Source organism: Psammomys obesus, unplaced genomic scaffold (assembly GCF_907164565.1).
Source record: "Psammomys obesus unplaced genomic scaffold, mPsaObe1.curated_primary_1811, whole genome shotgun sequence".
Classification (NCBI taxonomy): Eukaryota; Metazoa; Chordata; class Mammalia; order Rodentia; family Muridae; genus Psammomys; species Psammomys obesus.
In genome coordinates, this window is record NW_026596034.1 from 19,339,807 (window position 1) to 19,357,909 (window position 18,103).

The 18,103-nt window shown below is 37.3% G+C and overlaps 1 protein-coding gene across 3 annotated transcripts in view; it reads right to left on the bottom strand.

Moving 5' to 3' along the window:
• Cdh11 (cadherin 11) overlaps positions 1–18,103 on the bottom strand; it is a 160,981-nt gene that overhangs the window by 25,634 nt on the left and 117,244 nt on the right. For all 3 annotated transcript variants that reach the window (XM_055621406.1, XM_055621407.1, XM_055621408.1), the window contains 4 exons: positions 16,917–17,036; positions 15,148–15,315; positions 11,917–12,104; positions 5,522–5,775 (listed from right to left, as the gene is read on the bottom strand). In XM_055621406.1, the coding sequence (XP_055477381.1) occupies positions 5,522–5,775; positions 11,917–12,104; positions 15,148–15,315; positions 16,917–17,036 (730 nt within the window). The remainder of the gene's footprint in view (positions 1–5,521; positions 5,776–11,916; positions 12,105–15,147; positions 15,316–16,916; positions 17,037–18,103) is intronic.

An 18,103-nucleotide genomic window follows, 5' to 3' on the forward strand; every position in this document is an offset into this window, starting at 1 on the left:
ACACACACACACACACACACACACACACACACACACACACACACACAATTTTTAAATCTTTAAAAGGTAGCATAAAGTCTTAACTTCATGCCAAATTCACAATACCTCTAAGGATTAGAGAGGATAATCTGGACATTTGGTGGCAAGAAAAAGTCCATTCAGTATAAACTTTGCGTGCCCACCTGCGATTTCTCTGACCATTCTAAGAACAGAAACCCAAGTGCGGAGGGCAGAACTTGGCTCTACTTGGTTATTGAGAATCTGTGGGTAATTACATACTTGGAAGTTGCCCTTTATGCACAGAACAGCAAGCACTGAAATCATGACCCAAATAAATGGATTGCAGATGGGGATCTCTAGAAACAGTGGACTGTGAGGGAAATAAGTAGTTGTTCTATGTGCCTTTATGTTTGTGTTCTTCTAAAAAGTCACCAACACATCTTGATATTCTAGATCAAACTTAAATTGAATTAATGCATAACTATGAGCATATTGAAGTAGTTGGAAGGCGCAGCAAGGGTCTCCTGCCTTAATATAAGGAACTTCTTTTACCAAAAGAACAGGATAGTCAAATGTTTCTGGGGAAATGTTTTTGCTACCGACAGCCTATAGCTAAAACAGAAGACTGAAGCAAAAATAGATCTGGATTAGAATCCAGTCTTCAACTGGTCAGGTGAGCATAAGCAGATCAGATTATCCTTCTGATCTTAGCACTCCATCAACTGACTCCTGAAGCAGCCTCAGGTTCAAAGTGTTATATGAGGATTCAGAAAAAAAAAAAAAAAAAAAAAAAAAAAAAAACTGCCTTAAATATATTGTTTTGATTCTAAGGGGGGAAAAAAACCTTGAAAATGACATCTCTCAGCAATAAGGATTATATTCTAAAATGTAATACATAACTCTTCTGTCCTTCCATTTGAAAAAAACTGGATACAGGGCAAAGGAATCTCATGTGGTCCAGAACGGGCTCAAAGTAAGCAGGTAGCCAAGGATGACCTTGGACATCTGGTCCTTCAGCTGCCACCTCTAGAGCACTGGCATTACAGGTCCACACCTCTTTACTCCACTTTTGCTCTGCCTGGGATCAAACCCAGAGCCTCAGGTATGCAAACCGTAAGCCAATTGAGTTGCACCTTGAATGCGCATTTTATTTCACAAAGTACGTATATTCCATGGTCTGATGCAAATTCTTTCTATTTGCATTCTTTTGGTTTTATTTTTTTTTCTGTTGCTGCAGCATGGTAGAAAATTGTTTTTATTCTTATGTAGGACTTGTAGATATGTATAGTTTTGATGGTGCTTCAGTAAATGCTTATGTTGTACAATTTTCAAATCAAAATCGTTACCATTTCATTATCTTAAGCTTATCATTTCTTCCACTGGAAACATTCAAACACTTTTTTAAGATACATGATGAAAGTTTCAGATTATTATTGTTAGTCACAGTCACATTTCCATGTACCAATACCCTGGAGATTATTTTTCTATCTAATTGCAATGTTGAGTGTATTGAGCGAGCACTCCTCATGTTCCCGGCCTTTCTAATCTCAGCAGTGTTTCTAATCATTACACAGAATTTGTTTGAGAATTCATATGAATGAGATCATGTAATATTCTTTGTTTGTTTGTTTTGCTTTGGTTGGTTAGTTGGGTTTTCCCCTGTCTTATTTCACGGAAGGGACAATTCCCCTGGTTCTTCTTTATTCCTGAAAATAAAAATGACAGAATGTCATGGTTTCCTTTATTGCTCAACAGCTTTTTGCTGTGAGTATTCATCACATTTTCTTATCTGTGGATGTGCATTTAGGTTGCTTTGTATCTTGGCTACTGTGAACAGTGCTGCAATAAACATGGAGGTACAGATGTCCCTTCAACTTACAGATTCCATTTCTTTTGGATGGATACACTCTAGTAATAGAGCTAGACCATATGGTAGTCCTACTGTTGATTCCTGAGTTCCCAGCACAATTTTATATAATTGGGTATAGGAAGAATCTACATTCTAATCGACAGTGAAAGAGTCTTTCTCTTTCTTCATTTTCTTCCTAGCATTTTTCTTTCTTGCTTTTGTTTTCCTGGCTGAGAATGGTCGTTTTAACTGTGACTAGAGAAGAGTTAAACTGTAATTTTCATTTACATTTTTAATACTAACCATCTTAAGAACGTACATGTGCAGGCGTGTGAGTTTATGTATGTGCTTGTCCATATGTGTGTACCTGCATGATGGGGCCAGAGAACAACTTTGGGGGTTATTTCTTAAAGGCTGCCCATCCTAGTTTTGGAGACAAGAATTTTTCCTTGGTTGGAGTTCACCAAGCAGGCTCGGCTGTCTTGGCAGTGAACTCTAGGGCTTTTTTTTTTTTTTTCCTATCTCTGCCTCGCTAGTGCCGGGATTATAAACATACTCTGCCAAACTAACATGTTGTGTGTATGGGTGTCTGTGTATGTGCACATGTACCTGAATATATGTGTGTATGTTTTGTTTTGATTGCGTTTGATTTTTTTTTTAAATTTTGAGTGTTTCTGTATGTTTTTGAGTGTGTGTAGTGTGTATGCCTGTGTGGCATGTGCAGTGTAAAGGCCAGAAGATAACATTAGACGTCCTGGTTTATTTCTCTCCACTATATTCCTTCGAGGCAGCATTTCTCACTGAACTTGGAGCGAGGCCGGAAACCAGCGAGTTCCAGAGTTCAGCTTGTCTTTACCCTAACCCCTACTGTGGTTGCAGATGTACAGAGCCATTGCTGACATTTTGTATTGGTTCTGAGGGTTGGAGTGTTGGCCTTCATGGTGGAGAATGAATCACTATCACTCGCTGAGAAATCTACCCAGCCAATGTATGGCTTTACAACATATGTGGACCTTGGGAATAAAATCCAGGTCCTTATGCTTTTAACGCTAGGAGAAACTGAGCTATCTCCCTCAGTGCTTATTACACTCAGTGCTTATTTCACTCAGTGCTTGTTTCCCATTTGCATATTTTTACTGTAGCAATCTCGAGTCACGTCTTTTTGTGATTATATGGATATCCTGGAGATTACTACCATGTGCTCAATACAGGTTTGTTAAATAAATAACAAAAAGAAATGTCATCAGTTCCAGACCTAAGAGTCTGAGTTTCTAAGGCAAGCCAGTGCCATTAATTTATTCATTCAGAAATCAGGTACCTACTATGGACATGAGCCACACTCAGTGGAAGAATTCAGTGATTACCTAGAACACAGTTCAGCAAATATCCAATGGCAAGGGCTAACTAGCCAACACTTTAGACTGTACAGGATGCAGGGTGTCTGCATGGAAGGGTCTATGGACAAGGGAAAATATTGTTTGCTATTACTTTCCTATACAACATAATATACAAAAACAGTGAAGGATTCAGAGGTGCTCACTTCAAAACTTCTTATACAGTTACAGTAATAAAAACTCTGTGACACTGATATATAGGTAGACACATAAAAAGGGACTACAATTGAGAGTTCAGAATGTTGCTATCCACATCCTAGTTATGTGGAAACGTAATGTGATGAGTTTCTCAACCACAGCACAGTCATCAATTTGAAATAAATCAAAGATCTAAAGGAAAAAATCAAAAACTATAAAAATTTCTTCAAAGGAAATACAGGCATATATATTTTTTCAGTTTATCTATAATCAGCCATATTTTTTAATATCTGACAAGTAACCAAGGAAGAGAAGTGTATCCTTAGTCATAATTGAAAATATTTTTGCCTCTAAAATATCAGGAAAATTTAGACGCAGCTCACAGAATTAGAGAAAATATTTGCAAATCAAATAAGGCTCTGTGGCAGCCAGAATATATAATGAACTTTTATAATTCAATAAGAAAAGTAGTTAATATAATTACATAATGGGGAAAGAATTTAAAGGCTATTATTTTTTCTCTAGAAGACACAGACTGCTACTATGTGTATCTTAATATGGATACTTCCTATCAGTATCTGTCAATGAAACAAACATGACATATGCTTTGCAATTTATTTGGGTACCTTAAAAAAAAGATATAAGCTACATGTATGACAGTATTGGAAAATGGTACAACCATTGTGAAAAAACTTGGTGGCTGGTGGAAAATTTAAGCCCAGTGTTGCTATATTTTTTTTGTGTGTGTTGCTATATTTTTAAGCAATTCTACTTCTAGTTACATAGCCAAGAGAAAGACAATACATGCATGAAAATATTTGTGGACCAGTGTAAACAAAAGCTGTATCTGTAAAATCCAACAGATAAAAGAAAGTGAATGTCCATCTAAATGACAGATATACGATATACTGGGTATACATACAGTGAAAAATTATTTGTCAAACAAAATAAATTTCAGGTGTAATGTACAATATTATTGATTCTCCAAAAGATAATATTTGGAAGCTCCCAGTTCTGTTAGGACATGTAGCATTAGCTTACTTGAGTAAAACTAAATACCTGTATGCTTTGAAAAGATGACTACGAGACAACATATAAAGAGTGGGAATTAAAAGTCAATTCAAAGAATGGGAGATTGAAGATTTTTGAATAAGAAACTAGATTGTTTTGCCAAGGGAATTAATGAGAGATAATTTAGTCACTGAGTTTTGCTGCTGTCCAAGGGTGTAATGTTTGAACATGCATTTTTTAACAGTCATTTGGCTCAATAGTTGATATCAGTATGATGGCTGGAAATCTGTATCAGAAAGATCCTGAGGAGGCAGATGGAACATAGAAAGTACAGAAGTGGTCATAGAGAGGACAAAAGATAACCCACTCTATGAAAATGGACTTTATACAACTTCAAATCTGCACCCTATAACTATTTTACATCTGTAGTTCAAATCCCCTCTCAGGCTCATTATCATTACTCTGCCCTCTTGACCAACAGCCTCATGACTCAGTCACTCTGGTCAATGGTGGGAAGGAGAAGCAAGAGTCAGCGTATCTTTTCTGAATAACAAATAAAATCATGTGATGTGCACTGTATTAATTTTGCAAAGTCCTCAGCAGGGGATAGAAAGAGCTTTCCTAAGACATGTAACATCACAAACTAAGTCATTCTCTTCATTTTATTTTGATTAAACCCATTTTCTTTTATCAATGTATGAGATCACAGTTCATATAAGAACAAAGTTGAGAAGGTAAATTGAAGTATATGTCTCACATAACTACTAAAGTCACTGGTGCTTAAAGAGATATTAAATATGAAATAATTACTGTAATTATTTCATAATAATTATTTATACTGTATCCCAGTACCATAAGGCAGATAGACCACCTGGTGAATGGTTATATCACCTTGTACGCATTCGGAATATGTTTCAGAGAGAATTAAATTAGCTTGAAGCCTAGCCAAAAATGTTAGTAGCATAAATGAAATGAACTTGTACCTTGTAAATAAATCTTAATTTTGCCTGAAATATATTGAAGCTGGATACATTTTGAAAGGGAAGGCTTTGGTTCCTGTAAAGGCTTTTTCCAAATTTCCTATCTCTAAAGTTTCCCATGTGAGTTATTAAGGCAAATCCATATGTACCTTATTGGGCTGTTGGCTGCATCCGGGTCTTTGGCATGTACTCTCCCAACCACAGTGCCAGCAGCTGCATTTTCTTGAACTTCGTGTATATAACTTGGGGCCAAGAACATAGGAGGCTCATCAGCATCTTCTACTGCAATCTTGACAGTCACAGTGTCCTTGAAAGGTCCATTGCTGATGAATTTCGGGTCAATGTGTACATTGGCAGCCTCTACCTTCAAGTTATATGCTCTTTTGGTTTCAAAATCTACAGGCTGGTAAGAATGAAAAGAAGATTGACAACCAGTTCCTTGAAAGAATAATGGAAGATAAAGACCTGATTGGTTCACTGAGCAAAGCAAACAGTTCCTCAAAGAGAGAAAAATCTATGCCAGTTCAATAAGCCATGTAGTCAGAAAATCAGAACAATCAGTTGTTGAAATATGAGGTTGTACATGCCATGGGAGCATAGCAAACACAGAAGCACCTCTCCACATAAAGCCAGTTGTGAACTCTCTACAGAGATCAAGAAGGAAGTTAACATCCATTCGCTGCTCACTCGGTGAAGTGCTACAGATCTGGCACTAAAAGAAACCATTATTTCCTAGCCCAACGACAAAGGGGTGTTTTATTTAGCAACTGCTCCATACTACCTGCTACATGAACACACAATGGCCTAAGGTCATTACACTTTCTTTCTTTTTATTATTAATGAATTCAATTTGCATCTTGATCATAGGTCCACCCTCCTCTCCTGTCAGTCCCAAACTCCCTTCTGCATGCCCTCTCCCTTCTTCCTTAGAATAGGGAGGTCCCCAATCCAGATAGCCTAGCTCATCTATTGACATGAGGACTAAGTTTGTTTTGTATAGTTTTTATTAGGGTGTGTTTCCCAAAGACAATGACTTTACCAGCACAGCCACAGGATCATTTATCATAGTTTATGGAAATGTTTTGGTAGGCGGAGCTGTTAAATAATGTTAATTTACTCTCTCCCACCTCACCATTTTTATTTGTATAATCTATGTACATATCTTTCAGACTAACATGGACAGTCTTTCTCAGTCTTTCTCCATCTGATATGTGGACATGTACACAAGGCCTCTCAATTCACTTATACCTTACCACTAGTCTAGCTAGCCAGTTTGCCCACGGATGCCCTGTCTCTTGCTTCATAGCAGTATAATCGCAGGCAGACTGCTTCACTAACCCATGTTTGTGTTTTGGGTTTTTTGTTTTGTTTTGTTTTGTTTTATGAGTTCAGGGTATCTGAAAGCTTGTGTGCGTGTGTACTATTTATGCGTTAAGTATTCTAACTACTGAAAAATCTCTCCTGTCCTACTTATTAACATAGTTTTGCTTTTCCAAAATTATGAATCCTGGACATTTCAGAATAATGCTAATACTTTAACGTATTTCTGTGCTTCCCAGTTCTTTTGATAGATATTCACAGCTTTCTCTCTGAAATGGAATGCCATAACTTTGAGTGAGTTCATTATTCGATTACTTTCTTTTAGGGGAAAGTAGTGGACAGTGAAGACAATCCTTCCTTATGCTCAGAACACATATATTAAAAACTGGTCCATTTATAGAATAACAAGTATAAGTAGAACATACTTTTGTACAAGTAGGAAAAAGAACACAGAGGTGTCATTTGAATGACCACAGTCACAGGAAGGTTGATGATAAGTACTCTCTACTTCTGAATAAGCAATACAGAGAGTTAGCAAAGGGTGAAGAGGATAATTGTATTGAGCCCCAACACCTGAAAAACAACTTTCAAAGCAATATTCCAGTGAAGCAGAAGTAACAAATATTTGGAATAAGCTTGATCTTTTAAGGCTGGCAGCCCTCGTCCGTGCAGTTGTCATTTGCCTAGCAAATACTTATTTTGAATGTATTTACAATCACAGGCTTCGGACTGACCTAGTTCTGCATTGCTCCAGACCCAAGACCATCATCATTTCAGAAAGTTTAAACATATTCAGTGTCCTTGACTCTGTTACCTCCCATCTTCATCTCCCTGTAATCAAAGCACACTCTTTTTTTTCCCTACTGCCTAAACCACCATATAATTCTCCATCATTTTACCTTCCCAGGTGGATCCCAAAAACCCCTGGATTTTTGGATATATTGCTGAGAAACAGAAATGAATGATATTTCTAGACTAGCAATACAAGGCTGATGCAGTTTCTCAGAAATCTCTGCAATGCCTAGACTGAATCAAGAATTGGAATGTGATAATTCTGAGACTGTGTGATTTGTAATCAGAAAAGGCTGATATTCCTAGAGCAAAACCTTCTGAACTTGATGAAGGTGTATGCCTAACAACCCAGATAGGTGTTACCACTAGAAAACCTGGTTTGTGTAGAATTGCATGGTCATTCTACGTCCTGACTGGATGGCTTTATTCAGATCACTCCATGCTATGATCCCCAGGTATTTGTAGCAGTTTATATGGAACATCTTTCCCCACAATGGTAAGACCCTAGTAAGTACTCTGGAAGTGTGCCCAGTCTCGTTGTCTTGAAAAGTCCTGCTTCATAGCCCCTAAGAGCTGTGGGTGGTCTCAGTTCCCTTCACTGCTAATGGGGAAGCATCTGCAAAGAATCTACTGATCCTCATTGATCTTTGTCACCCTACAGCCAGGAAGGACTTCATCATGTCGTCGTAGGCATCAATCATTCTACTGAATATGCAAGAGGGCTGATTCCCGGATAACGATTAAGCATTTATTTACAATAAATTTCCTTTCTCCTTCCAAACAGAATTTGAGGTAGTTCCCCATGTGGACATTTATCCCCATGTTATGAATAGTTGAAATAAAACCAAATGAGGCAACACACTGCATGAGCCATAAAAACCTTAATGCCCACCCCAGTTTACTAATCCTCACCTCTGAAAATTCTCCCGGAGGGATTCATTCAACATAAAATGCAAACAAACAATATTGAAAATGCATAATATTTGGTAGATATAATAGAAGGTTATATCTAATCTGGGGAAATATACACATAGAACAGCAAATCCAACTGTGAGATTTTATTAAGGAAATCATGGTCCATCGATAGGATGGAATGTAATGTAGTCATTAAAAATGATTATGTGTGTTATATAACAGCATGTAAAGTGTTTATGATGTGACATTAAGTTAACAAATCAACTCACCCTATGACTGGAAGCAAGCAAAAAGCAAGCAAAATGTTACATATCCACAAATCCACAGACCAAATGAAACGAAGTAAAATAGAAATAGCACTGTTTGATTAAAACAAGGAATGCTTTAAATGTCCTCTATTGCTGTTCTCACACTACCTAGCAAGGTTATTTTGGTTTAAAATGAACCTCTTAAAAGCTGTGCAGGCATTTGTTTCCAATGGAAGAGATTTCCACCTGGCCAAGGGTACTATAATCACAGATGATTGGAGTTTTCTTCCTGACAGAGGCCAAGCCACCTAGAGGCTAATCTGTATTTTACATTGTGCACATAACTACGCAGAGAATGGTCATAAACTCAGAACACAGTTTTCTTTTTTCTTCTTTGCCATGAAACTCTGAACGTGGCTCAGAGATCTATCTGTAAACATTTTTGTAAGTATTTTAAAGAATGATTCTATCAAGTCTGCCAGCTACCTAAGAACGACTGTCCTATGTTGTTTAGTGTATCAGCCAGTTTGACCATACTGGCAGCAAGGCCAGTGGGAGGATAAGAATTTTCTCAAAATACATTCTTTTCCTTCTAAACATGATTGGAGGCAGCTCTCTAAATCCTCAAGGTCCCTGGCATCTTCCTCTACTTTAGTCTTATGTCTTCTGATTTTGAAATGTCTCTCTCTCTTGATCCCAACAACGGTTTTTCAACTGGTCCTACTGTGTGTTCCCATTGTAAGGAGTGAATGATTTGCAGTCTCTTCATTATTCCCAGTTCTCCCTTAACAACTCTATCCCAAGCTCAGTTTCTGCCTTCTTTTCTAGTCTGGGAAAGTGCTGTTCCACTGTCAGGAATCGGCTCAGGATACACTTATCTTGGAAGCCATTTCTGGCCCATAGGGATGGGATGCTCTCACACATTTTACCATCATCGAGTTTTCAACTCCCAGTCTCTCCAGAGGTATTTGATAAAAATTAGAGCAATATTTTTAACCATTATTATAAGAGCAGAGTGAGAGAAAGTGTATGTCTACTAACCTATACATGAAGGAGGCCCAGGTAATATAAAATGTCTTACATTGTATGGAACATTCATCTACAACCAAGATTTCTGAAGCCTGATACATCAGTACTGTCAAGGCTGAGAAAACTCCTCCAATCATAACCACCTTTTTACTCAATTCTCCTGTTAATTTGTGAATCCCTGTGACTAGCACTCTAGCTCTTACATTTTAGATTTCCCGGCTTTTACCAAAGCCTGCCTGACGAATAATTAGAGCTAATTAACTCAGTAGAAAATAAACAAGTGAATCAAGAAGTGAATGAAAATGTCAGATTAAAGAAAATCTTTAAAATACAGAAAGATTTCTATGTGAGCTTTCCACATGTCTTTATGCTATTAAATTGCCTATAATGTCTTCCAAAAGAACCCACATTTTTAGTCTACTAATTTCACATTTAATTGCTTTTTCCTGTTGGGCATTTGGAACTTTGTGGTATGAGTTAAGGCAAATCTTCTTTTCCAAATTAAATAACAGCCTACATTGTTTTAAATTTAAATGTCAGTGCTTTGTAAAAGCTTATCCTGCTCCCTGTAATAAACAGTGAATTGAGGGAACGTGCACGAATTAATCATATGCAGCAAGCTCATTTGCCATGTATGAGTTTTTCATGGGTATGATTTAAATGTTTCAGGATTTTGGAGAACAGTATGTGTTTGCCCCTGAAAACGCTGGAAAGAGGTGACAACCTTTGCATAACCAACTGTCCAATTACTTGAGCACCAACGGACAGGAGGCAGGAACCGCTGATGGCAACATTCACGTGTCAGTGTTGTGCAGGAGGGATAGTAATATTAATTAATGAAGAAGTCTGACGGCTACACTCAGTACACAAAACGACTTTTCAAAAGCTCTCTACCCTCTTGTGGCTGATAATTAGACATTTTTAGTCATGAAACTAGTAGTCAGGAGGAGAGACTTTTACCTCAATTTCCCTCTGTGATTTCATTGTTTTCTCACGATGGTCACCCACCTTTTCTTAGTTTTATGTCCCCTAACTGTTTCACCCCCCCCAAAAAAAATCCTCTGCATCATAGTGAACGGTCAACCACCCATCCTCCCCCTGCAGAAAATAATCTCCCAGGGCCACCTTCTTTCCTTCTCCAGCTACTAGATCCTTTATTGGTTATTCCATTTAACTTTTTCTCAGTGTTACAATCCAATCTTGTCTATCATACCAAGAAGCTTAATATTCATACTATAATAGCAAGTAGAAAATGAATGCTTGATTAAAACCAAGGTAATCCCCTCAACCAATTCACATTTAATGCTCCATACTCCGTGATGATGGAGAGGTGTTGATTTCTCAAGTGGTAAATCAGAAGGGAACTGCTTTAGAATGTACTGTAATTGTTTCTTCACTTTAAAGGCACTCTTATCTGGCTTTCTAGCTCAGTTGCTTCAAAAATGTCTTAAGAGAGGCCTTGCTCCTCCTATACTGTCTCTATTTGAATTCCACATATGTCTATGTAATTGCCACCAAGTCTGTATGAGTCTCAATTTCAAAATTAAGTAAAGGAATTATTGATAATTGGAACAATTATTTTATTTCATATGATTTTCTCATGTCAAAAATTAATGAGAGGCAGACTACTTCTGCCCACATGTCAGTACTGAGTAAATATGAGATTGATTCATAAAAAAAAGGAAAAAGAAAACAATTAGCTCTTGTGTATAATAAATTCATACAGGAATATGTTTTGTTTCTGATGATAGTTCAAATGAATGAGGAGGAAGATTCATTATTGGTACTTCAAGTTCAGATTTGAAGGGAAAGTAAAAGGAATATTAGTTAAATTTTCATGGAACATCCCACAGGGTAGTGAACTAGGTATTTTTGAAATAAGACCACTGTGCATTCTGTACTAGCTGACTTAATCTGGCTGACCTCAAGAAAAGTAGCATTGCTTTTCTGAATCCCAGATTTATCAAGTTGTCATTTCGCTGACCTGATAATCTTGTCAAAACACAGGAGAGCTAGCCAGCAACTTCAGATAGGTATAATCTGTTCTTTGGCCAGAACCTTCTACAGTATCAGTATGAAAAAAGACTATTGTCTTCCCAGACTTCAGGCTTTGGTCACAAATTGATAGTCATCCCTCAGTCTTTCATGGATGCATTTCTTAGCCATCCTTCCCCTATCTTCTTCAGGTTGCCTGGTTAACACAGATCACCTGACTGACATGTCCAATTCCTCTAACCTACCTTTTTCAGCTTCACCACACCCTCTTGTGTTTCATAGTCTGTTGTGATTTCAAACAGTTCCATGCCATCTCCATCAACGATATTGTATGTGACTAAGCCATTTTCTCCAATGTCTGGGTCTTTAGCCTTCACTCTTCCTACTTCCTCCCCTGGGACAGCTGCTTCTGAAACAGACATCTGGTACACGCCTGAAAGAGGAAGAAGAGAAGACATCTACTTTTATTTTCCTTTTTATTTGGCAGCTGAAAGATTTCAGATTTCATCGAATCCCAGTAAATTTCCCAAAGGGCTTAAAATTGAACTTTCTATTGGTAGAACACAGAAGAGAAGTGGAGAGAGAGGAAGAGGATCCCAGATGGCCTGCTTGCTGGAAGAATGTGTTTCTTACAGGATGATAAAACAATATCAGGGTCCTAGATGAGATGATGGGGTCACCTGCTCTATAAGAGGAGGAAAGCAGTGTTGGAAAACTATGCAAGACTCCACATACTGAAACATCAGAGTCTCCACTGTGGTATTTCAGGGCATCCCACAAACTAATTTCAAGGCTTTCCTGTACTACTGCTAATTGCACAGGGAGGAACAAAAACAAAAATGCAATATTACACCTCTATTTGAAACCTTTCAGCAGGTCATATTTATTTTAGAGACAAATACAAATCTTATCATTCAAGAATATCTCTGTACTTAGCACTATATTTGTCTCTCATCTTACTCAGCATCCTTCTACTAGGGCAAGCATGGAATTCTCTGGAAGATTTTAGAAAGTCTACTCTCTTCATACTTTCACTTATATTAATCAGAAATGCAAGTGGCGCCACACACATATTTATATTTAACAGGTGTTTCAAGGAAGCCACACATACTGAAACTCAGAAATAAGAAGAGTGTTATGATTCTTAAGAGAAATATAGGAATGATAAAATTGAACATATCTATATATACTATGATGTTATAGCCTAAGTAAATTGTGTGGTAAGGATAACGTGTAATGTGTGTGCATGCGTGTGCTTGTATGAAGAAGTGTTTAAATTACACAGGTGGGTTTGCAGTGATGTATGTCACTATGCTGAATATGACTGAGTGTGCATATAAAAATGTGAGAGATATGTTTTTTTTCTATGAAGATGTATGTGAGTGGACGCATATAATTGTTTTGAGTATCAGTATGTGTGGATGAGAAAAACACCTGGAATAATGTAGGACAGAAGACTTTCTTAGAAGTCTGCACTCCACTGAAGGAACTGGGCAAGACAAGTGTGTAAATGTGTGTGGAAAACGTGTCACAGCACCAGGAACAACAAATGTAAGATGATCGTTACCTTGGATTGCTTTAAATAAACATGGTGAATCTTAATTGCCATATTTAATGGCATTCCTTTTGGTTGCTTTATTTCTTAATGTTGCTCATGTTTAGGTGCATGTATCTCTCTGAGTGTACATCATGTGTGCAGAAGTGACTATAGAGACCAGAGTGTCAGATTCTCTGAAGCTGGAGCTACAAGTGGTTGTGAGCTACCTGATGTTTGTACTAGATCTCAAGTCTTTTCAGGAAGAGGCTCTAATGAGGAATCTGTCACTTTGGCTGTTTTCCCATTACTAGAAACTTCAGAGTCATTATGATCATGTTATAACTTTGTGTTCACCTTTGCGCACACAAGTGTTTGTGTTAAAGCGTGGCTTTGTGTAATCTTAGACCACTCATTGAAATTTTCTTAAAAGCCAACTTTATTTGTCAAATATAAGCCCTAGTTAGATATTTATAATGGCCAGTAATTAAATGATGGTGTAGCTAGTGGCTATCACTAATTTTAATCTTTCAATACCATTTTTCGTAAAGAGCTGTTTTATTTGGTGCTGTAGAGATGGCTCATGGTGAAGAGCTTAGGTCTCTCTTCCTGAAGTCCAGAGTTTGGTTCCTAGCACCTGAGATAGGCAGTTTACACACACACACAACTTCAGCTCCAGGAAAACCTGACATCTCTGGTCTCTGTGGCCCCCTGCAAATTGGTACACATAACTGCTCATAAACACATAATTTAAGATTAGAAAAATAAAAATTTTAAAACTTTATCTTATTTTCAGGTGTGTGCATGTCTGTGTCTATGTGGCTATGTGCAGGTGCAGTTTAGGACAGAAGAAGGTGACAGATAACGCCTGCAGCTGAGTTCCAGGATGTTGGGAGCCATGGAGTATATACTCTTAACTGCCAAGCTACTTCTTTAGTTCCTTTATATTTCCTCAATAATTTTATAAAATTTGTACAACAATCAAAATAACAATGGCTGAACAATCATGGCCACCTTTTCAGATGAAACAGTTTGTCAGATGATAAAAGAATTAGCACTAGCTGAATTAATACAAACAAAAGAATTATATTTAAATTAGATGCTAAGACGTCATCTTCTGGAAGTATACTAGAATACCTTTCATCCAGGACTCTTCAACATTATTTTATGGTCCTTGCATAGAAAGGTGACGTCTGGATAAACTTCACTTACATTTTAGGAGCCTTATGGCTACAGTGAAAGAAGCCGTCTGACTTCTGAACCCAGTTCGGAAAACGCAACACAACAGTTGGTTCCTGTGGGTGGTGGAATTTCATGATCAGGACTCAGCCACAGAAAGGCCCATGTGGAGAGGAAGCACAAGTCAATTGCAACATGCCAATTTGTAAGTAATCTTAGAAGTAATTTTTTTTTCTGCCATAGCAGAGCTTTACCCAGCTGATGCTGGAGTGGAAATAGAGCAGCTATTTTTCCTAAGGTCTGCACAAATTGAAAAGTCAAAACACAAATAAATGATTGTTACTTTGAATCATCAAGATTTAAGTCAGTTTGTTATGGAACAATAAATAGCAGATTGATGTTTGGTTAACATCCAGGATAGTAATGAAGAACACTGAAACAGTAAAAGGTTAAACCGGTTCCTGCCTTTTATGACTAATACCTAGAGCATAAAATAACTCAAAACACAGATTTTTCTGTCTTTAGAGTTATACAGCTTTCAATGTCTCTTTTACTTCTCATTATCTCTAATACAATTTAACTTTCTTTTGTGTGTTTACGAGTGAGTTGTTATCTTGTTTTAGTCGTCTGCAAGAGTGATAAAAATGGTTCTTGGTTCTCTAGACTCTCCCTCTTGAAAGCTGAGTAGGGCAGGAAGGAGTGAAACTATGAGAATCTGGCTGCGGTGGTAGGTAGAGAGCAGAGACCAACTCTGACTTCTTACTCTGTGGAAACTTTGGTGGGTTGTCATTGACGTCGGTCAGTGTGATTGTTACTTTGGTTGTCCCTGAGAGTCCCCCCATGTGTCCACCCATGTCCTTGGCCTGGATCACCACGTGGTATTCCTCCTTGGCTTCTCTGTCCATATTGGGAAGGGCCGTTCTGATGATACCTGGCAGGTAAGCAATAAAAAAAAAAAATCACACAAGTACATTTATGACAAAATTTCAGAAAGAAAAATGTTTCAGATCCTGGGGAGCTAAAGGTAGACAAAAATATTGTCTGCTTGCCCAAAGATAAGTAATTTTAACATAACATTTATAATAGAAAGCAGTCACACCAAAGCTGTATTTTCAAGAAAATAACAAAACGCTTACATTGTATTAATTGGTTTTGTTTTTCACTATTCATGCAAGTAACAATGTTTTTCTTCTCAGATTCAAGCATCCTGAAAGCTGAAATGACAAGTGCCTGCTGTATTGTATGTCTAGCCATAACTGAAACTATATGTCTGGACTTCTAGCAAAAAGCTAGACACTAGTTCTACATGAAACTATTGTAAACATCTATACTCTCATACTAAGTTTGCAGAGGAGCCATAAACCTCATGCAATACATTAAAATGCTAATATTAATTTTAAATGAGTAAACTGATGAGTTAGAAAGGTGAGTAAAACTTGTGCAAAAGTTCACTCTGCAACCACCTGTCACTGACAAACAGGATAAATTAATGATTGAATTATTCATGACCCTTGCACATTGAAACATGATTTGCATAGAAATATGATTAGTTACATCTCTTGGGATCATATGGAAGTTTTTACACTCAATGAATAAGGTAATATTTGTAATATAAATACAAAGAACAAAGAGGAAACGTTGGTCTTTGTTATGTTTCCCTGAGGCCCAGTGTGACATGTTTCTTTTTAGTAACCTGGAACTTGAGAGACCCCATTTTCCTTATCTGTTAGATAGTTTCATAGGTTTCAGTTGGTGGTCACTAGCCTTGGTTCCCTGAATAAAAGATAATTAGTTTTTAACATCTCCAGACTCTAAGTGAAATCAGACATTTGTCCTTCACTTAAATGAAAAACTAATGGCAAAGGTCTCTAGGAAAACATACACAATAACTCCACAAGCTGTTGTTTGCAGCAAGGTGGTAAAAATGAATTAATACATAGGTAGATGGGCGGTAAGCAAGCAAATAAAAAAAAAAAGGTGTTGAATTAGGAAACTATGCAAAATTGCAAATTACTGACCTCTTTCCAAAATACAGAACATAATATGAGGACAGAGAAGATCCCTGTTATAATGCTGTAGAAGAGCAATTTCATAGGGCTTTAGTGTCTGTTCTTGTTGATAATCATGTTTGGTATAAACAGAGTGAAATGTTTTAGTTTCTGTTACAAAGCAATTCACTTTACTGGTCTGCTCTTTATTTTATAGCATCCATTGGGAACCTATGGTCACAGCAGAAGATGCTGAGGATTGTCTGAATCTTCATATAACATGAACATTACTTCCTGACACTTCTGAGTTTACCCAGTGGTCTTCTAAGGAAATCTAACAGTAATTCATAACAGTCTCGGGCCCTTTTAATATGAATCCACAATTCAAGACATTTCCAATTTATAAGTTGAATTTTAAAATAATTAATACTATGAGATGACACACTAATAAATGGGTATTATGCCATTCGGCCACATGTTCAGCATATGCACAGACTCTCTCAGAGTATGTCCTGACTCACGATGACAGTGCAATCCACTATACCTGTTTGGGCCTCCACTGAGAAGTAGGGTTGTCCTTCAAGGATACTATACACCAACTTGGCACTGTTTCCATAGGTGGGGTCATCTGCATCAGATGCTGTCACTTGGATCACTGATGTTCCTAAAAAGGGAGGAAAATGCAATTAACGACACCCATTAAACTTATCAAATTTCACTGATGTTTCTAGAATTTCATTTAAAATTAAATCCTGAACAGCGGCCCACAATTAGCCAATGTGATTCCATTTTCATACAGTTCAAGTCTAAAACACTCCCCTCCATTCCTTTCTTTCTTTTCTAGTTCTCTTCTTTCATTTTAAACCTCATGGTTTAAAACTAAACTTTCTATGTTCACAGTGCTTCCTGCTTGGCTTGATAGTTAAAATAATAATAATATGAACATCCATGTCAACCATTATTAGAACCATGTGATGGAAATGTTCAGGTTATCAGATAATTAAATAAAAACCTTTCCAGAGAGGGTAATAAATGATAATTAATGAGGAATTGCTTTTCATGAAATGATAAAGTATGCTCTCCCATCTGTAACAGTAAACATATAATTTTATTTGTTGCTTTGAATATAATAAAATTACTGCTAATACTAAATTTTAATTAATTTGTGGCTATAAATATTATATAAAATGTTGTTCCCTACTGATATGAAAATTAGATTTTTTCCTTCTCTGTTGGGTCTGGTATCTATGTCACAGAAACCTTCAGTGAGCACTCAATGAGATCTGAAAGATATATTCCTAGGTCAGAAGAAAGGGAAATCGGGAAATAAAGGAATGGGGTCCCACTGTTTTCTTTAAAATCTCCATTGTTTCAGTGAGTATCTGGGACATGGCAAAGTTGAGCTTCGGAGCAGAGAGAGAAGAGATCAAAGAAGGGAAGAAGCAATTACCCAGCATATCTGTGCCAGTCACCTTTAGAGACAAACTCCATGTAAAGTGCCAGCATTCCTCTGCTGGTCATTTTTGCACCTATTTTATATAGGATTTGGTGTGAGAAATATCACCTTTTTTACTCTCTTTCCCATGTTGTTTATTGTCAGAGTCGGAAGTCTAATCCAGATCCAGCAAGAATAAAACCCAAGTTCCTCCACTGACATTGTCAGAAGAGGCAGGGTTCCTCCTGGCAGGGAACAGAACCTGTTTGCTCAGCTTACAGGTAGCTATCCCCTGC